This window comes from Amblyraja radiata, chromosome 3, assembly GCF_010909765.2.
Source record: "Amblyraja radiata isolate CabotCenter1 chromosome 3, sAmbRad1.1.pri, whole genome shotgun sequence".
Taxonomy (NCBI): domain Eukaryota; kingdom Metazoa; phylum Chordata; class Chondrichthyes; order Rajiformes; family Rajidae; genus Amblyraja; species Amblyraja radiata.
Genome location: NC_045958.1, coordinates 19883651 through 19906205, shown reverse-complemented (window position 1 = coordinate 19906205; position 22555 = coordinate 19883651). Strand labels below are relative to the sequence as shown.

Genomic DNA, 22555 nt, shown 5'->3' with positions numbered 1-22555 from the left:
AATTTTAAAATCTCATTGTCATGGGTTTATAGGCCAAATGAAAGGAATTTAATGTTTAATATCTGAAAATTAATGGCCATTTAAATCAGCTTGCGAGTGGGATTTTCTGGAACAGGACCATTTAGAACGTTGAGGTTGCGGTGAATTTATACCCCCATATCTGCAGCAAATACACTGCCGGTTCTTCGGGGGGGAAAATCATCGTTTTGCAACTTAAAATGTGAATTAAATACATCTTAAGAAACACTTTTATACATAAAAATAATTTTACCTGGTCCTCCATAAAATCCGTCCCAGTTGTCGGCATTGGCTGCTTCAGAAGCTGCTTTTAAAATTATTCCAGCGATTAACGTGCCGGGTGAATTTTTTTTTTAAACACACAGAACGGCCGTAGGAACAATTCTTTAGCAAAATCTTGCACTCCAACAAATATAATTCAGGACCAGGTCGGGAAAAAACCCCGTTTTAACCCCGCCCCCCCCTCAAACGCGCCAAAATCGTGCACACGGCCAGTGGCAGAATTACAGCGCCGCTGAAGGTAAGTTTTGTAACATACCTACTTGATCACTGGGAAATTACTTGCAAACAAAACACTTAATGCCCATCAATGTGAAACAAGTTAAAACACTGACAATTTACCTGCACAGTTTCGATTAAACTAGCCGAGTAAAAAGGCATTGCCACAGCACATGTCAACCTGCAGGAAATAATATTATTTAAAAAAAAGAATCAATTTTAGTCAAAGAAAAATGATAACATGCTCATGAATATGTTCAAATCGACACAAAATTTATTAACATTAAACCATCTATCAGAGTTTTTTTTTCTGATAAAGGGGACAATAGAACAGTTTTGATTTCCTCTCATGCTCATCAACAAACACAAGTGATAGGGCCCTCAAGTCTGCTGTGTCAAGTCTATGGCTCTCTTCTACCTCAATGACATTTCTCCAAACTATCCGAAATCCCTTGATTTCCTTAAATAACTAAAATCTATTCATTTCATTGTTAGAACCTTCACAGCCTATGTTGGCAAAATAATTAAACACGATTCACCAACCTCTGCATGAAGTTACAGTGCCCTCCATAATGTTTTGGACAAAGACCCATCATTCATTTATTTGCCTGTGTACTCCACAATTTGAGCTTTGTAATACAAAAAAAAAAATCACATGTGGTTAAAGTGCACATTGTCAGATTTTAATAAAGGGCATTTTTGTACATTTTGGGTTTACCATGTAGAAATTACAGCAGTGTTTATACATAGTCCCCCCATTTCAGGGCACCATAATGTTTAGGACACAGCAATGTCATGTAAATGAAAGTAATCATGTTTAGTATTTTGTTGCATATTCTTTGCATGCAATGACTGCTTGAAGTCTGCAATTTATGGACATCACCAGTTGCTGGGTGTCTTCTCTGGTGATGCTCTGCCAGGCCTGTATGGCAGTCATCTCTAGCTTATGCTTGTTTTGGGGACTAGTCCCCTTCAGTTTTCTCTTCAGCGTATAAAAGGCATGCTCAATTGGATTCAGATCGGGTGATTGACTTGGCCACTCAAGAATTGACCATCTTTTAGATTTGAAAAACTCCTTTGTTGCTTCAGCAGTATGTTTGCGATCATTGTCTTGCTATAGAATGAATCGCTGGCCAATGAGTTTTGAGGCATTTGTTTGAACTTGAGCAGATAGGATGTTTCCATACACTTCAGAATTCATTATGCTACTACCATCAGCAGTTGTATCATCAATGTAGATAAGTGAGAGAGTACCTTCAGCAGCCATACATGCCCAGGCCATAACACCCCCACCACTGTGTTTCATAGATGAGGTGGAATGCTTTGGGCAGTTCCTTCTCTCCTCCATACTTTGCTCTTGCCATCACTCTGATACGAGTTAATCTTCGTCTCATCTGTCCACAAGACCTTTGTTCAGAACTGTGGTTGCTCTTAAGTACTTCTTGGCAAACTGTAACCCGGCCATCTTATTTTTTACAGCTAACCAGTGGTTTGCATCTTGCAGTGTAGCCTCTGTATTTATGTTCATGAAGTCTTCTGTGGACAAATCCACATCCTACTCCTGAAGAATGTTTCTGATCTGTCGGATAGGTGTTTGGGGATTTTTCTTTATTATAGAGAATTCTTCTGTCATCAGCTGTGGAAGTGTTCCTTGGCCTGCCAGTCCCTTTGTGATTAGTAAGCTCACCATTGCTCTCTTTCTTCTTAATGATGTTGCAAACAGTTGATTTTGGTAAGCCGAAGGTTTGACTGATGTCTCAAACTGTTATTCTTGTTTCTCAGTCTCATAATGGCTTATTTGACTTTCATTGGCACAACTTTGGACCTCATGTTGATAAAAAGCAATAAAAGTTTCCAAAGGTGATGGAAAGATTGGAGGAAAGCTCTCTTATACCTCCATTAAGGAGGCATTTAAACACACCCGAGCAATTACATGTGTCATAAACATTATGGTGCCCTGAAATTGGGGGGGGGGGGGGGGGGGGGGGGGGGGGGGGGAGGACTATGTATAAACACTGCTGTGATTTCTACATGGTGAAACCAAAATGTATAAAAATGGCCTTCATTAAAATCTGACAATGTGCACTTTAACCACATGATTTTTTCCTATGACAAATCTCAAATTGTGGAGTACAGAGACAAATAAATAAATGATGGGTCTTTGTCTCAAACGTTATGGAGGGCACTGTATATATCAAAACTTGTCGAATTGGGGTAAGGGTGACCTGTACAAAAGGGATGGGTTACACCTTAACTGGAGGGGAACCGACATTCAGGCAGGCAGGTTTGCTAGGGTTACATGTGTAGGTTTAAACTAAATAGTGGGGGGGGGGAATGATTGACAAATTGGGAGTATAAAGATGGAGTTGAAGGGGAAGCGAGTACTGGAAAAATTACAAATGATTCTCAAATTATTGGGAAGGAAAGTTCGAGAAGGGATAAAAGACTAAGGTCAGGGCCAATTGCGAGCGGTGCGAGGGGGAACGTGAATACGGAGGTCAAAGTGTTGTATATGAATGCGCGAAGTATAAGAAATAAAGTGGATGAGCTTGAGGCTCAGTTAGAAATTGGCAAGTATGATGCTGTGGGAATTACAGAGACATGGTTGTAAGAGGGCCAGGGCTGGGAACTGAATATTCAAGGGTATATCTCCTATTGAAAAGACAGACAGGTGGGCAGAGGGGGTGGGGTAGCTCTGTTGGTGAGGAATCAAATTCAGTCCCTTGCAAGGGGTGACATTGAAACAGATGTGGAGTCAGTATGGATAGAACTAAGGATTTGTAAGGGTAAAAATACCCTAATGGGATTTATCTACAGGCCCCCAAACAGTAGCCTGGACATAGGGTGCAAGTTGAATCAGAAGTTAAAATTGGCAAAGGTCTTCTTCTTCTTCTTGCGTATGGCGTGCACAGCCTAAAGTTGGAGGACAACTTGTTCTATTTGATCTTTCTTGATTGTGTACGCCAGGTTGATTGCATCGAAACAGGGCGGACCACGTGAAGGTTGCAATCTCCCACCCCGTAATGCTGTGGCTGTTATGGGAGATTTCATCATGCAGGTAGACTGGAAAAATCAGGTTGGTACTGGACCCCAAGAAAGGGACTTTGTAGCGTGCCTTCGTGATGGATTCTTAGAGCAGCTTGTATTGGAGCCTACCAGGGAGAAGGCAATTCTGGATTTAGTGTTATGTAATGAACCGGATTTGATAAAGGAACTTGAGGTTAATGAGCCATTAGGAAGTAGTGACCATAATATGGTCAGGTTTAATCTACAATTGGAGAGGGAGAAGGGTAGATCGGAGGTGTCAGTGTTACAGTTGAATAAAGGGGACTATGGGGCCATGAGGGAGGTGCTGGCCAAAGTTGACTGGAAAGATACACTAGCAGGGATGACAGTGGAACAAAAATAGCAGGTATTTCTAGGAATAATACAGGAGGTGCAGGATCAGTTCATTCCTAGGAGGAAGAAAGATTCCAAGGGGAGTAAGGGGCGACCGTGGCTGACAAGGAACGTCAGGGGCAGTATAAAAATAAAAGAGAAGTACAACGTAGCAAAGATGAGCGGGAAGACTAAAAAGACAATACGGGGAGAAAAGATGAGGTACGAAGGTAAGCTAGCCAAGAATATAACGCAGGACAGTAAAAACTTCTTTAAGTATGTGAAGAGGAAAACATTTAGTTAAGAACAAAGGTGGATCTTTAAAGACCGAAAAAGGTGAATTCATTATGGGGAACAAGGAAATGGCAGATGAGTTGAACAGGTACTTTGTATCCGTCTTCACTAAGGAGGACACAAACAATCTTCCTGATATAGTACTGGCCAGAGGATCTGGGGTGATAGAGGAACTGAAGGAAATCCACATTAGGCAGGAAATGGTGTTGGGTAGACTGATGGGACTGAAGGCTGATAAATCCCCAGGGCCTGATGGTCTGCATCCTAGGGTACTTAAGGAAGTGGCTCTAGAAATCGTTGATGCATTGGTGATAATTTTCCAACGTTCTATCCTGTTTTTGGATAATTTTCCAATGCTCTATCCAATGATCAATTCCTGTGGATTGGAGGGTAGCTAATGTTATCCCACTTTAAGAAAGGCAGGAGAGAGAAAACAGGAAATTATAGACCAGCTTGACATCGGTGGTGGGGAAGTTGCTGGAGTCAATTATAAAAGATGAAATAGCCGCACATTTGCATAGCAGTAACAGGATCGGTCAGAGTCAGCATGGATTTACGATGGGGAAATCATGCTTGACTAATCTACTGGAATTTTTTGAGGATGTAACTAGGAAAATGGACAAGGGAGAGTCAGTGGATGTAGTGTACCTGGACTTTCGGAAAGCATATGATAAGGTCCCAGGAGATTAGTGGGCAAAATTAGGGCACATGATATTGGGGGTAGAGTGCTGACATGGATAGAAAATTGGTTGCCAGGCAGGAAACAAAGAGTAGGGATTAACGGGTCCCTTTCAGAATGGCAGGCAGTGACTAGTGGGGTACCGCAAGGCTCGGTGCTGGGATCGCAGCTATTTACAATATACATCAATGATTTGGATGAAGGGATTCAAAGTAACATTAGCAAATTTGCAGATGACACAAAACTTGGTGGCAGTGTGAACTGTGAGGAGGATGCTATGAGAATGCAGGGTGACTTGGACAGGTTGGGGGAGTGGGCAGATGCATGGCAGATAAAGTTTAATGTGGATAAATGTGAGGTTATCCACTTTGGTATCAAAAACAGGAAGGCAGATTACTATCTAAATGGCATCAAGTTGGGAAAAGGCGAAGTACAGCAGGATCTGGGGGTCCTTGTTAATCAGTCTATGAAAGTAAGCATGCAGGTACAGCAGGCAGCGAAGAAAGCGAATGGCATGTTGGCTTTCATAACATGAGGAATCGAATATAGGAGCAATGAGGTCCTTCTGCAATTGTACAGAGCCCTAGTGAGACCACACCTGGAGTATTGTGTGCAGTTTTGGGTCCCCTAATTTGAGGAAGGACATTCTTGCTATTGAGGGGTTGCAGCGTAGGTTTACAAGGTTAATTCCCGGGATGGCGGGACTGTCATATGCTGAGAGAATGGAGCGGCTGGGCTTGTGCACTCTGGAGTTTAGAAGGATGAGAGGGAATCTTGTTGAAACATATAAGATTGTTAAAGGTTTGGACACGCTAGAGGCAGGAAACATGTTCCCGATGTTGGGGGAGTCCAGAACCAGGTGCCACAGTTTAGGAATAAGGGGTAAGCCATTTAGAACGGAGACGAGGAAACACTTTTTCTCACAGAGAGTTGTGAGTCTGTGGAATTCTCTGCCTCAGAGGGAAGTGGAGGCCAGTTCTCAGGATACTTTCAAGAGAGAGCTAGCTAGGGCTCTTAAAGATAGCGGAGTCAGGGGATATGGGGAGAAGGCAGGAATGGGGTACTGATTGGGGATGATCAGCCATGATCACATTGAATGACGGTGCTGACTCGAAGGACCGAATGGCCTACTCCTGTACCTATTGTCTAGTGGCTCAGCCAAGGTACAGCGTAAAATTAAAGGACTGAATCCTTTCAACATTCTTTGTGTGCCAGATTCCAGGATTTGCAGTTTCTTTTGCCTTCTAGGTGGAATTAATTTAAGTAAATGCTGAGAACGACCAAGATAATAGATACCAATAATATAACAAATTAAAAGGCCCGTTTAAAAAGAAACAGACTGCTTAATGCTTACCCTTTGAGTACAAGATGACCAACAATTTGTTTTGGACTCCATTTATGTGAAACCTCTCTGTAATACAAAAAATGCTGAAAATGTTAAATAAATTAACGAAATAAAAAACTGTGTGGAGAACAAAATAAACATTAAGCTGCTGCTAAAATAAATTCAAGTTTCTTCCAGATAATCTGAACACACTGCGCATTTTTAAAAACTAATGAATTTTCCAAGATTTTGGTGTTGTAGTCAAGGCCAGTATTTATTGGCTATCTCCAACTCCCCTTAATAAGCTACTCTTGAATTGCTGCAATCCTTTCACCGATGTTTTTGCAAACCATGATTGTACACAACCTGGCAGATGAAACTGCAGGTGCTGGCGTACCTCCTGCCCTTTTCTTTCTTGGAGGTGGAGGTTGTGATGTCTGACAGTGCAATCGGACAGGTCTGTACCATTAACTCCATCTCGTAAATGATATATCTGCAGCCACTGTATATAGTGGCAGGAATAAATGTTTATAGTGAATGGAATGCCCATCAAGTGGGGCGGTTTTGGTGTGCATGGCATTGAGCTTCTTGAGAGCTATAGTCCTATTCATACAGCACAGAAACAGGCCCTTCAGTCCAACACATCTAGTGGGACAAGATGCCCCATTAAGCAAATCCCATTTACCCACATTTCCATCTTATCCTTTCCTATACCTGCAGCTATTCGAATGGCTTTTACATGTTGTTATTGTATCTGCCTCAACTACCTCCTCTAGCAGTTCATTCCATGTACCCACCATGCTCTGTGAAAACGTTGCCTCATGTCTCCTATTACATCTTCCCCTCTTATCTTAAACATATCCTGTTGTTCTTGATTCCTCTACGCAGGTTGAAAGACTGTGCATTCATCCTATCAATTCAATGGACAATAGACAAAAGACAATAGGTGCAGGAGTAGGCAATTTGGCCCTTCGAGCCAGCACCGCCAATCAATGTGATCATGGCTGATCATCCCTAATCAGTACCCCGTTCCTGCCTTCTCCCCATATCCCCTGACTCTGCTATCTTTAAGCCCTATCTAGCTCTCTCTTGAAAGTATCCAGAGAACCGGCCTCCACCGCCCACTGAGGCAGAGAATTCCACAGACTCACAACTCTCTATGTGAGAAAAAGTGTTTCCCCGTCTCCGTTCTCTCAATTCCCCTCACATTTTTAAACATCTCTATGAGATCACCCATCAGCCTCCTGCGCTTCAAGGAATAAAGTCCCAGTTTGCTCAATCTCTCAATCAGCACAAACCCTTGAGTCCTGGCAACATCCTCGTAAATCTTCTCTGCACTCTTTCCAGCAAGAAAAGATAATTTACTAAATTAATTACATCTTCCTAAGCACAAAACTAAGCACAGTACTCCAACTGCGGCCTCAGCAACAACTTGTACAACTTGACATATCGACCCAACTTCTATACTCATTATGCTGACTGATGATGGCCAAAGTACCAAAGCCTTCTTTACCACCCTGCCCAGGTGAGATGCCACTTTCAGTGAAGTGTATACCTGCACTCCTGTATCCCTCTGCTCCACACACTCCCTTGGGCCTTTTCATTCATTACGTCCTGCCCCGGTTTGACTTCCCAAAATGCAACACCTTACACTTACCTGAATTAAACCCTATTAGCCATTCTTATAACCATATAACCATATAACAATTACAGCACGGAAACAGGCCATCTCGGCCCTACAAGTCCGTGCCAAACAATTATTTTCCCTTAGTCCCACCTGCCTGCACTCATACCATAACCCTCCATTCCCTTCTCATCCATATGCCTATCCAATTTATTTTTAAATGATACCAAATGATTCTTCAGCCCACTTGTTCAGCTGATCAAGACCCTGCTACAATGTTTGAAAACCATCCTCACTATCTAAGATGCTAGCTACTTGAGTGTCATCTGCAAACTTACTAATCATGCCTCGCACATTCCCATCCAAATGATTGATATGACACAAACAGCAATGGAACCAGCACCAATCCCTGAGGCACACCACTAATCACGGGCCTCCACTCTAAAAAGTACCCTTCCACCACCCTCTGCTTCTTTCCATGAAGCCAATTTTCTATCCAGTCACCTAGCTCTCCCTGGATGCCATACGTTCCAACCTTCCACAGCAGCCTACCATGCAGACCGTTCATTCATCCAGGAAAATTGAGAGTAGCACATCAGACTCATGGCCTGTGCTTTGTAGATAGTGGAAAGGCTGTGGAGTGACAGGCAAGTCACTAGCTTCAGGATAACCAGTCTCTAAGGTGGTCTCACAACCATAGCATTTATTTGGTTAGTTTAGGCAGGTTTCTGGTCAAAGGTGACGCTCAATGCATTGATGGTGGGGGCTTGAACATCAAAGGAGGTAATTAAAATCTCATCTTGGGAGATGGTGACTGTATGCATGTAAATATATTTATTTATTGCTCATATTCTATGGAGATGCTAACTGCATTTCGTTGTCTCTGTACTGTACACTGCACAATGACAATAAGGTTTGAATCTGAATCTGGTTTTTGCCTGTCACTTACAATTTGAATGACTCTGTTTTCACAATACTGCTAAATTCAGAAACATTTTGTATAATCTCTCCAAATATGCAAGTAAATTTAATCCTCACCCCCCCCCCCCTCCCCCGCTCGAAGAAACATCCAAATCACATACTTCCTATTTATAGATTTCTACTGTTTATCACGTTTTAAAATAATTATTATCCAGTTATAATTATTTACCATATAAAAGGAAGCAATTTTCAAGAAGCCCACAACTGTGACCTACCTAGGAAGACGTGCAAATTCACTTATGACGCCTTCAGTACCCAAAGCTACTCCTTGAACAATAAACGTACTTCCCATCCCTTTCCATAATCCTTTTAAACCCTGCAAAATAAAATTATAGAATGTAGTCAAATATGCAATTTTCACAAATTTCATGAAATTTACAGTTAAAAACCACATCCTTTTACTGCGGCCAAGGTTTTCCATTATTTGATGGGAGATGTGTGGGAGGGTGGGGGGGGGAAGACAGAAAGGAATTCTGGTTTAAATAGTCTGACATTTCCTATGAGGGGGAGTGGGGAGAGGGAAAGGGCAGTGGGGCAGAAAAGCTGGAGAAATGGGTGCATATCCAGGTGGGGTAAAGGAAAGAGGGGGGGAAAAATAGTGGAGGGAGAGTGTGCACGTTGGTTAGTTACCTAAAATTGGATAATTCAATGATCGTCCTGTTTGTAAGCTATTCAAGTGGAATATGAGGTGCTATTCCTCCAGTTCGCATGTGGCCTTACTCTGGCAATGGAAGCCTAGGACAAAAAATTCTAAATGGGAATAGGGGTTAAAATGGTTCGCAACTGGGTGATACAGCAGGCCTAAAGGGGACCGAACACAAGCATTTGGCGAAATAGTCGCTTATTCTTCGCCCGGTCTCGCCACATCAGGAACACGGAATTCAGTAGAGTAGGTTAGAGGAAGTGCACTTGAACCTCTGTCTCATCTGGGATGTCAGCTGGGATCCTTGGATGGGTGTGGAGTAGGTGATGTAGGGACAAGAGTCAAGGGCCTGTCCCACTTTCACGACCTTTTTTACTCGTGGATATTTTTCATCATGTTGAAAAAAACACCCCGACCTACTTGATGCCACGAGTACCTACGACTAGCATCACGACCTACCTACGACCTGCTACAACCACGCTGCAAGTACGAGTCAAGGGTAAACTTGGCAGAGGTCGTGAATTAGGTCATGAAAGTGGAACAGGCCCTTTACATCACCTGAGGATACAAGGGAAAGCACCTGTGATGGGGTGGTTTTGATGGGAAGGCATGAGTGAACCAAGGAGTTGCAAAGGAAGTACTCCAAATCTGACGAAGGATCCTGACCCAAATTGTCACCTACTGTCTTCCAGAGGTCTGCCTGATCCTTTGAGTTACTCCAGCACTTTGTTTTTTTTGTAAATCAGCATCTGCAGTTTCTTGTGTTTACATTTAATTATCAGTCTTGCTGAAAGATCTTATTCACACAGCCAAATATTGACCAGTTAGAATGATGACTTTTTTTATTTAGAATTACCAACTTCTTGTTTTGCACAGAGAGATATATTTGCCAAAGATGCAAGAATGATAATGATTTCCAAGGAGTCATGAAATCTAAACCAGGTAAGCGCTTAAATGTTGAACCTGGGTAGGAAATGAAAGTACCCTTAATTAGTCAGAGATTTGTTATGGATGTAGATTTTGGGTGCAATATTGATATGACGTGATTTGCTCTTGAGTAAAACAAAGTATTGGAGTAACTCAGCAGTCAGAGAGCATCTGAGGAGGGGTAGAAATGTGTAGGAAGGAACTGCAGATGCTGGTTCAAACCGAAGATAGACACAAAAAGCTGGAGCAACTCAGCTAATTCAGCTTTCAAATACTTAGGTTCCTCCAACAGTAAGATAACAAAGCAGCATTTTGCTTTGATGTATCTAAGAATCAAATTGAATATAGAAACTAGAGAGTAGAAAGCACTAATGAGACCAAAAATGGAGCAAGGTGAGCAAATAAAGTATTAATATGTCAGCAGCTGACATTAAGGCTGCCTTTAAAACCACATTTGTAAAAAGGCTTGGGTCGGACAAACAATTCTTGCAGAGGAAATGGGCATGAAGATAAAGTACCAAGTATTTAGTATCAACCTTAAATAGGCCAATCATGTCAAACCACTGATTAATACCACTGATATTTGGACAGTTGAAAATAACTAAAGAACTTAAAGGGTGGCAGTCCACAAACAACGTATTCACTTGGTCCAGATGGGATGTATCCCGTGTTACTAACCTGGCCAAAACGTTCTAATTTTTCTTGGATATAATGAATGGAAGAGGATTGGTCAGTGGGGGGCGCTGCGAGCCAGTAGCCCTGCCGGCAACGTGTTAGTTTTTTCTACCTTTTTTGGGTTTTTTATTGTGTCGTAATGTGTATTTTTAATGTCTCTCTGTGTGTCTTGTGTTGGGGGTGGTGGGTAAGGGGGAAAACCGTTTCGGTCGTCTCCTCCATGGAGGCAAATTTTTCCATGTCGCCTCCCCCGTGGCCTAACATCGAGGATCGGTGCGGCCTTTCCCGGAGACGTGCCCGGGGCTTCAGCTGTGGGCGCAGCGAGGACGAGTTCGTCGTGGACCGGGCGAGCCCTCGCCGGGGGTCGCCGGAGGGGAGCGCTCCGTTCGCTGGCCCGACGCAGCATGAAGCCGCGGCCTGCAGAGCTGCAGCTGGCGCTGCGTCCAGAGCCTGGGATCCCTCATAGGGGATGCCGGAGAAGAGCTCAGACCGCCAGCCTGCGGGCGCGGCGGGGACTTACCATCCAGAGCTTGGTATCCCCGAGAGGAGCTCTGACCGCCGGCCCTGTAGTCTGCGGTGCTTCTGGCTGCGGCCTGGCGGGGACTTTAGATCTTCGGCCGCCGACCTGCACCAACTTGTAGCCGCGGTCTCCGTTGGGGAGGCACCGTTTCAGGACTTACTTTGTCTGAACATCTGGACGCCCGCAGTGGCGACTGCGGAGGGTTGAGGTCCCGGCCACGGGGGAAAATGGAGGAAGACTGGCCAATTTTTGTGCCTTCCACCAGTGATGAATGCCGTGGTGGATGTTTGTGTTAAATTTTTATTGTGTATTGTGTGTTCTTTTTTTATTATACCGCTGCTGGCAAATTCATTTCACTTGCACTTTATGAGGATGAACCCGTAATCGGATACCAGGCGGCCTAATGGAAGACAATAGCAGGATATTTCATACAATTCTGGGCTACTGCAGTTTAGAAATATTAACCCTCTGGAGAGAGCTTAGAAAATTTTGCAGAATAATAAGGATTGAGGGAATTCATTCACAGGGAGAGACTGTAGAACTGGATTTGTTCTTGCAGCAGAAGAGATATAAGATTTAATCAGAACTTTGAGGGAGTCTTTATAAAGAGCAAATCAGGAGAATGCTTTCATAAATACATTAGTTCAAGTAGGTTATTTTTAATGTATTGATTGAAAAGCTAGTGGTCCATTATGAGAAATCTGTAAATTGTACTGCAGTTTCTCAATTAGACTATGCCAATAGCAACTCTGAAACTAAATATACCACTAGCCTTCGCATCCAACACAACACATTCATAGCAAAAGGATTTAAGTATAGGAGCAGGGAGGTTCTTCTGCAGTTGTACAGGGTCTTGGTGAGACCACACCTGGAGTATTGCGTAGTTTTGGTCTCCTAATCTGAGGAAAGACATTCTTGCCATAGAGGGAGTACAGAGAAGGTTCACCAGACTGATTCCTGGGATGGCAGGACTTTCATATGAAGAAAGACTGGATAGACTCGGCTTGTACTCGCTAGAATTTAGAAGATTGAGGGGGATCTTATAGAATCTTATAGAAACTTACAAAATTCTTAAGGGGTTAGACAGGCTAGATGCAGAAATATTGTTCCCGATGTTGGGGAAGTCCAGAACAAGGGGTCAGTTTAAGGATAAGGGGGAAATCTTTTAGGACCGAGATGAGAAAAACATTTTTCACACAGAGAGTGGTGAATCTCTGGAATTCTCTGCCACAGAAGGTAGTTGAGGCCAGTTCATTGGCTATATTTAAGAGGGAGTTAGATGTGGCTCTTGTGGCTAAAGGGATCAGGGGGTATGGAGAGAAGGCAGGTACAGGATACCGAGTTGGATGATCAGCCATGATCATATTGAATGGCGGTGCAGGCTCGAAGGACCGAATGGCCTACTCCTGCACCTATTTTCTATGTTTTCTATGTCTATCCTTCTCCAACATTTTCGCCACCTTCAATGTGACCCCACTATCAGTGGCATCTTCATGCCCTCACACCTTTCCGTAGAGATCACTCTCTCCACAACTTAGCTCCTCATTCCTCTCCCCACCTCATTCCCAAGCACTTTCCCCTGCAACTGCAGATATAACACCTGTCCCTACCGCCCCTCTCACATCCACTCAAGGATCTCAACAGCCTCTCTAGGTGAGACACAGGTTGACTTACACTTACACCAACCGTCCATTCCTTTTTTGTTGCCCCCGATGCTCATCAAGCAAGGTGACTGTTTCGATGGGTAGAGTGCAAGTGTTCGACAAGGCCTGCTGGAGCTCCCAGTTGCGAACCATTAACTCCTGTCCTTGTTCCCATACTGACCTTTCTGTCCTTGGCCTACATCATTGCGGAGTGAGACCACATACAAACTGGCACCCCATATTCCGCTTGGGTAAGTTACAACCGTATGAACACTGATTTCTGAAAAAGGGGTTTGAACTGAAAAAGTTTGCCCATTGCGTCTACAGATAGAAACATAGAAAGTAGGTGCGAGAGTAGACCACCAGGTCCGTCGAGCCCGCACCGCCATTCGCTCATGGCTGAACACTAAACAGACACACTTACCCACAAACAGTAGACACAAGACACAGAACACAAGACACTACCCTCCCCTTTATACCGCTATCACCCCTCTCCACCCCAAGAACCGCGTGATCTCCTGGGGGAGGCAAAAAAACGGATAAAAACCCAGGTCCAATTCGGGAAAAAAAATCCGGGAAATTCCTCTCCGACCCCAATCCAGGCGATCGACACTTGTCCAGGAGATCACTCAGGTCTTACTATACTAACCATACCTAGGTCCATATCCCTGCCCTCTCCCCGTAGCCCCTTATCCCCTTGGCAGCTAAAAAACCATCTATTTTAGACTTAAATATATTTAACGTTTCTGCTTCCACTGCTCCCTGGGGCAGTGAATTCCATAAATTAACCACCCTCTGGGTGAAGAAGTTCTTCCTCATCTCAGTTTTAAAAGAGCCCCCCCTTATTCTGCAACTATGTCCCTGATGTTTCCTGACCTGCCGAGTGTCTCCAGCACTTTGAGTTTTGCTCAACAATTTCTGCTATTTTGATAGCACTGATGGCAGAAAATGATTGACTGGACTGGGCTGAAATATACTCATTTAATTGTTACTTTTGATCGAGCCTGATGCCTAACCATAAGAACAATTAGACGCAGTATTATTGGAGATTTACGATACTTCTAATGTCATACTTTCATATCAAACCAAATACCTGTTGGAAATCTAAATGGCATCCACTGGTCCTCTTTATCAACTGTGCATATTACATCCTCAAAGAGCAATACATTTGTCAAATAGGATTCCCTTCCTTAAATACACGCTGATCCCACTTGAATGTCATTCTACAACTTGAAAAATAATGAATTCCAATATTTGCGCACTGAAATATATATTTTTAAAAATCCAGTCTGTAATTTCCAGCTTTCCATCTCCTTTCCTACATTTATGTTAATCTTTTGTTTTCAAATATATGCGGATTTTTGCAAGATAACATCCATTATCACCAGTCATTAAGGCCATCAAATTCAGGATATCAGTCAGTCATTTGATCGAATTGTAACTATAAAATAGGGATTATTTTAAGTTTCTTCCTGGATTGCCTATCATACTTGGTTTATGGTATCTTTTATTTTAAAGATAGACTGGAGATATTTGTTGAAATTCTTTTCCATTTCCTCTAATCTCATTATTTCCTAAGTCATCCTCTGGAGATCCAAGGGACCAAATATTTACTTTACTTTAACCAGCCATTACATTTTTATACACTTGAACAAGATATTACAAGCTGTTTTTGTATTTCTTGCTAAGTTACTCTCATAATATTTTCATATTTTTCTTTTTAAAACATCTTTAGTATATTTTTAAAACTGTCAATCTTTAGGCCCACCACTATTCTTTCAATTTGATATCAGTCTCATCTCCCTTGGTTAGCTATGGACAAATCCTTCAGAAAGTCATGATTCCTCAATGGACTGTCTTTGTTGCGAATTAAGAAATATTTCACTAAATGTTTGCACCTCCATCTCCCCTTTTAGTTTATTTTCCTACTCTGCACTCATATCTGTTTTATTATATTCTCACTCGAATGTTGTATACATAATTCTATTATATAATAATCGCTCTCTCACAGAAACCTTGTCTCATTGCACACACGAATTAAAACCTTGTCTCATTGCACACACGAGTTCTAAAATAAGTCTATTCTTGGTTGGTCCACAAGTACTTTCAAGAAAATGTCCAAATAAAGCCTGAAAATTCTCAAGCTTATCTTTGCCAATTTGACATCCTTAATCTATACGAAAATTAAAGTAATAATAATATATCTTTTATTGTCATTGCACGTCAGTGCAACGAGATTTAGTGTGCAGCTCCACTGATGTACAAGAAAGGTAAATAAATACAATACATAAATAAACAAGCTGAATTGATTGACGTGACCATCTGAGAATCGACCATCTGAGTCATCCACAAAGTAATGCAGTATCTTTCTTTTGTGCCTCCGTCATTCAATGCACTATTCTTTGGAGACCTATAGACAACTTCCGCCAGTGAACCTTATTTTCACCTGTCATATGGCTTGGGAAGGTACACAGGGAAAGTGGAATGTAATTTTTTTTGAGTGGGAGCAAGTATGTGGGGAAGATTTTGTTTTTAACTAGCATAAGACAGTTGTAAAGGCCTACCTGTGTTTTGCTGAAATTGTACATTATGTTAACAACGGTGAAAGGAGTAAGATGATAATTTTTTGCATGATAATTGACCTAAAATAGAAAATAGAAGAGGTTAGAAATTTAAAAAAACTTTTCATACACTGCAAACCTGATATTAATAATTTTATGTACAGCCGCAAGTTTTAAAAACGTTTCTTTAGTTTAGTTTAGAGATACAGCGCGGAAACAGGACCTTCGGCCAACCGAGTCCGCACCAACCAGCGATCCCCACACATCAACACTATCCTACACCCTCTAGGGACAATTTCCACATACACCAAGCCACTGTCTTTGGAGTGTGGGAGGAAACCAAAGATCTCAGAGCCAACCCATGCAGGTCACGGGGAGAAAGTACAAACTCCATACAGACAGCATCTGTAGTCGGGATCGAACCCGGGTCTCCGGCACTGCAAGCTCTGTAAGGCAGCAACACTACTGCTGCGCCACCGTGCCATTTCTTGGCAATTTGTTAAAGATTTCATATGTTCATATTTGCATATCAAGTTCTGGAAAACCTCTGCATTTTAGAGAAACAGTTACTGAGGTCAGTGACTTTCAGTAGGATAATTAAACTAAAGACATATTCCAACAAGAAATAAGGACGCTGAGAATTGTTTAAGAAGGAACTGCAGATGCTGGAAAATCAAAGGTAGACAAAATGCTGGAGAAACTCAGCTGGTAAGGCAGCATCTATGGAGCGAAGGAAATAGGTGACATTTCAGGTTGAGACCCTTCCTCAGGACTCTGAGAACGATGATTTATCCATGGCTAACAAAGGATGGCAAGGATAGTTATTAAGTTGCATCACTATCTCCAAATACTGCCTGACCTGATGAACATTTCCACCATTTTCTGTTTTTTATTTTTCATCTAACAAGTGCAGTTTCTTTGCGTTTCAATTGTGCGTTTCAGATTCTAATAGTTATAGGAAACCTAGGCTCGTTTCTCATTTCCCTAGTCTAGAACAGAAATAAGATAACTTTTGTTTTAGAGCAACAACCGGTGGTGTTCTTTATTATCGGACCATTGGAGACACCATTCACATGTCCCTCCAAATGGTAGTTATAAATAATTTAAAAGTACAAATATACCAGTCGAGCACCTCAGATAACTGACTTTTTCAATTTTGCTCTTCGATACACCGTGGCCTGAATGAATGCACGGTTTAAACCAGCATCTGCTGTCCCTTCTTACACATGAATACATCGTTATTCTTTGGTATCAGCCAGAGCTCAACCTATGAACTTTTGTCTCTAAGCAAAAAGAACCTGGCTTCTATTCCAGACACTTGATTTAAAATTAGTAGTTTGTTACTCTAATTTCAGATTAGATGCTTAGTCTGACCACTCAAAATGGCCATGAAAGACCATACCATTGATAATTGAAGAGGAAGACTCTTGGTCAATCCTTATTTTATATTGCAAAAACAGATTTCCTAGTCTTTATCGTGTTGCTACTTGCACATAAGACATCATGCAAGTGAAAGCTGTTTTCATTGGCACAAATTTTTTGTTGTTTTAAAGATAAATTGCTAGACTCTTGACCACAGCATACGTTTCTTTTCCCCCAGTAAGGCCCCATTGTAGCCTTCTATCACAAGGAAGCTGATATACCACTCAATATCACTGACAGCCAGAACGTTTTCCCTCTTCAGACTCAGCGGCCAAATATATCAGTGCAATTAGGCTACTGAATGCTAATGAAATCACAAATATTCTGTCACAAATACTTGACACAACCAAAAATGTATAAATACATTTAAAATTTTAATAAACAAGTTTAAAACACTGAACCTTAGCCTAATGATAAAAAGTTATTACTTTTGACTCAGTAGCCATTTCACTCATTCACTCCAATGGGACTGCTGTGCTTATGCCAGATTTAACCTAGCACCGGCTCAGATGGCAGGCCAGCAGAAGATTGCAATGTCCTGCTGAACTCCACGAGGAACCCAATGAATCTGTCACTCTGGAAAAGGAGATTTCACTGGGGATACTTGGTAAATCTTGGTATGAGTGCCGAGGATGGGGAGGAAGACCTGCCCCATTCTATTGCTTTCTATTTCAATAGGTTTTTGCAAGTACATTAAGAAAACCTTACAAAACATCATACCTGACACTGCCGCCGAAAAACAATACAGGGATGTGCCAAAACATTTTCTGTGAAGAGACTTTAAAAGATAATGTAGAATTAGATAAAAATGCAAAAACAAAATATTTTACTCAGCTACAAATCTCCTCGCCTTTGGCGGGTACCAATTTATCAGCCTGAATCTCGTTGGAAATAGCAGAGATTCTGAACTGAAGACCAGGACTGGAGACATGTGAGATTACAGATGTTGGAATCAGGAGCAACAAACAATCTGCTAGTGCAACTCAGTGTGTTAGCAGCATCAGTGGAGAAATATAGATGAAGGGTTCCGACCTATCATGCCAACTGTGCATTTTCCTACGGAGAAGCTGCTTGGCGTGCAAAATTCCTCCAACAGATTGATTGTTGCTGAAGATCAGGACTTCTATACAGACAAAAGAAAAGTCCTGGTCTCATTGACAGATTTGGATGACTAAATTATCATATTTTTTCATTTCTGCATTCACGGTTTAACTAAGATATCCTGGTTTGGACAGGTGGCTGAAATTACAGAGTAGATCCCTTTGATTTCAACAGGAAATTACAGAACCACAGAACCATGTTTCATGAGACAAAGGAGAAAACAAGTTCTTGAGGACAGTCAATATTACAGTCGAGGAGGTGCTGAATGTCCTAAAGTGTACGAAGGTAGAAAAATCTCCCAGCCTGATCAAATATATCCGAATACAGTGGGAAGCTAGAAAAGAAACTGCAGGCGGTCTGACTGAGATACATGAATCATCATTAAATACAGGTGAGGTGCTGGAAGACTGGAGGGTGGCTAATGCTGTGCCTCTATTTAGGAAGGGCAGCAAGGAAAAGCCTGGGAACTATAGACCAGTGAGCCTACATCTGTGGTAGACAAGTTACTGGAGAGTATACCGAGGGATAAGATAAGCTGCCTTCAGATAGATAGGGGCTTATTAGGGATAGTTAGCATGGTTTTGTATGCGGGAGGTGATGTCTAACAAATCTGATTGAGTTTTGTGAAGATGAAACCAAAAAGATTGATGATGGCATCCCTGTAGACGTTGTCTTTATGGGTTTCAGCAAGGCATTTGATACGGTTCCATATGGAAGGCTACACTAGAATATTAGATCTCATAGGATCCAGTGAGAGCTAAATGTCAGGATAAAAAAATTGACTTTGTGGAAGGAACCAGAGGGTGATGGTGGAAGGTAGTTTTGCAGACAGGGGGGCGTGTGACTAGTGGTGTGCCTCAGGATCGATGCTGGGCCCATTGATGTTTGTGGTTTATATCAATAATTTGGATGAGAATGTGGAAGGCAGGATTAGTACGTTTGTGGATGACGCTCAAGTAGGTGGTACTATAGATTGCAAAATGGCTATCAAAGATAACAGCAGGATCATGATCAGTTGAACAAGGGGGCTGAGAAATGGTTGATGGAGTTTAATGCAGATAAGTGCAAGGTGTTGCATTTTGGGAAGTCAATGCAGGGCAGGACCTTCACAGTGAATGGTAAGTGTCAGGGGAGTGCTTTACAGTAGAGGGATCTAGGAGTGCAGGTACATGGTTCTTTGAAAGTGGTGTCACAAGTAGATAGGGTAGTCAAGAGGGCTTTCAACACATTAGCCTTCATCAGTCAGGGTCAGGATGTTATGTTACAGTTGCACAAGAAGTTGGTGAGACCACATTTATTGTATTGTATCCAGGTTTAGGTCACCCTGCTATAGAAAATAGGTTGTTAAGTTGCCAGGTCTTGAAGGCCTGAGCTATAGGTAAAGGTTGAGCAGGCTTAGACTTTATTCTTTGGAGTACCGGAGGATGAGAGGTGATCTTATGGAGGTGTATAGGATTATGAGGGGGGGGAAAAAAAAGAGCCCTTTACCCAGAGTAGGGGAATCAAGAACCAGAGGACAGAGGTTTGTGAGGGGAAAGAGTTAATAGAAATCTGACCGGCAACCTTTTCCGCAAAGGGTGGTGGGTACATGAAATGAGCTGCCATGGGAGGTAGTTGAGGCAGATACTATAACATCATTTAAAAGACATTTGAATTAGAGGGATATGCGCCAGACACGGGTGGGTGGGACTGGTGTGGCTGGGGCAGTTAGGTTGGCATGGGCAAGTTAGGCCGAAAGATCTGGTTCCATGCTGTATGATTTTGTTATTAAAAAGTAACGTTCACTTTTAATTTATATATTTTTGATGCTTTAGTTAAACTTGCTGGCTTTGAATGCTGTCAAAATACTTAGGATACTCCTATGTATGTTAACAAGCTTCACAGTTCAAACCATGCAACAGTATGGTATTTTCTGGGGAATCAAAAGAAGTCAGACGAGAATGAATTTAGGGAGACTGTCAGTAACAATTCAAGTCCAGCAAGATTTGGCACATCATTGATTTATATCTAAATGTACTATAAAATAATTAAAATATATAAAGGATTTATTTTATTTCTCTCTGAATCATGCATTTGACAATGTACACTTTTGTTGTACAATAGTTTTTCTTTCCAATCATTTACATTTGAATGCATCAATTTTCCTTTGCACAGTTCAGTAATCAATACATAATTTTCAGTGATTTCAAATATCCTTATTCATTTTATGCAACATGCAAATTTGCTCAGCAGTAAGCTCAGAATTCCATAAGAGACTTGAAACATAAACAGTACCTTGCAAGACCAATGCCAAATCCTGCAAATCTGTTTAACTGATCTGTAACAAAATAAGAAAGGTAAACAGTTACTGTTAATGGCCTTTCAAAATACATATTAATCACATATACTTGTTCCTTTCCATTCTTAGCTACTTTTATATCAGCACGAAAGCATGAAACCATTAATACCATGAGTCTTCAATGAGGAGAAACCGAAATGTCACCTATTCCTTTTCTAGTCCTTATACATCCTCCCTTCCAGGTGAGGCGGAAGTTCATGTAAGGAACACCACCCAAAGCTTTCTCCAAGCCACACCATTTTCATTTGTAAAAAAACATATTAACACTGGGTCTAAATACATCAGCTACTTCCACAACAGCACAGTGCGAGTACACTCACTGTCCAAACTGCAATGGTTGGAGATGGTGGCTCAAAAGCACCCTCTCAAAAACTACCAGGACCAAAGCAGCATTTGCATTCTGTAAATAGTTGAAATTTTCCTCTTAGAAATGTAATTATGTTAACTTCTTACCAACATTATTATAAAAAATAATTTAAATGGTAACATCCATAAGGGCGAGCAATAAAGGGGGCTTTTTCTGGTTGACTGCAAGTTAGAATTCTGCTGGACTCGGTGCTGGGGCCCCTGCTCTTCACGTTGTATATTAATGATTTGGATGCGGGGATTGAAGGCTTTTGCAGCCAAGTTTGCAGATGATACAAAAATATGTGGAGGGGCAGGTAGTAGCAATGTTACAAAATTTTGAGATTTTAAAAATCAAGTCTGTAATTTATCCCATCAGATAAAGCATAAAAATAAGTTTAATTTGACACCTAATTCACTTTCATATCTCAAGTATTTAAAAAGTTATGGCCATTTTCATACTGGGAAATGAGCATCTTGTTCCCTATTGATTTTCTATGGACATAACAAAAAAGCTGTGATCGTGAACAGTCAAAAGCCCATAACTTTCTTAAAAATTAAGAGAACTGAATGAAATTTTCAGTTATCATAGATTGAAGCATTCTGAAACAAATATAAAATAATCTTACTTGGATGACCTGAAATTAAAGCATATAATTAGTTAGTTACCTAATTGTAGCTAATTTCAGACTTCAATTACTAGATCTAAACATCTATCCATTTCTTAATAAATGATTAACATTTTTAAATAGCCTAAATGTCCAAATAATATTCACAAATAATTCACAATAAAACATGATTTTTAAATCTCATTTACATTAATTTATAGGCCAAATGGAAGGAATTTAGTGTTTAATTGCTGTAAATAAATGCCCATTTAAATCAGCTTTCCTGTGGGTCCCTGTGGAACGCGCTGGTTTAGAACGTTCACATTGCGGTAGATTTGTGCCCCAAATGCCGAGAAAAATACTGCGCGATATAATGGGCCCAAATTGAGCTACTCGCAATATTAAACTTAGTATAAAGGGATCTTTAGAAGCCCTTTTTAATGTAAAAATATACAACCTAACTTCTGCTATTTGCTTTACGAGACCCTGCGGTTGCTGGCGGTCGCGGGTTTAGAGATTGATTTTTAAACTACTATAACTATTATTCAAGGCCTTTAAACCTAATAATAGCTTTTGCGACGGGGTCTTCCAGCGATTTTTCGTTAATAATTAACTAGGCTGAACATTTTCGATTGGAACAGCTTAGAGAAAATCGCGTTTTAAACCCGCCCCCTCTAAACGGCGCCAAAATCGCGCACACCCTCAGCAGCAGATCTTCAACGACGCTTCAGGTAGGCTTTGCAACATACCTACAGGTAGTGTACAGAAAGCAGGAACTTTGCAGAATGGCAAGGATAGGTCGGGAGAGTGGGCAGAGAAGTGGCAGATGGAATATAGTGTAGCAAAGCGTGGAGTTATGCATTTTGGTAGTTCGAATAAAGGCCTAGATTATTTTCTAAATGTGGAGAGAACCAGAAATCGGAGGTGCAAAGGGACTTGGGGGCGCAGGTTCAAAGTGAATCTGCAAGTCGAATCG

At 41.5% G+C, this 22555-nt stretch overlaps 1 protein-coding gene across 2 annotated transcripts in view; it reads right to left on the bottom strand.

Annotated features, from left to right (window-relative positions):
• slc25a46 (solute carrier family 25 member 46) overlaps window positions 1–22555 on the bottom strand; it is a 54284-nt gene that overhangs the window by 9486 nt on the left and 22243 nt on the right. For both annotated transcript variants that reach the window (XM_033017413.1, XM_033017415.1), the window contains exons 2-7: window positions 20563–20605; window positions 17908–17965; window positions 15769–15846; window positions 9012–9112; window positions 6222–6278; window positions 640–697 (exon numbers count right to left, since the gene is read on the bottom strand). In XM_033017413.1, coding sequence (XP_032873304.1) covers window positions 640–697; window positions 6222–6278; window positions 9012–9112; window positions 15769–15846; window positions 17908–17965; window positions 20563–20605 — 395 coding nt within the window. The remainder of the gene's footprint in view (window positions 1–639; window positions 698–6221; window positions 6279–9011; window positions 9113–15768; window positions 15847–17907; window positions 17966–20562; window positions 20606–22555) is intronic.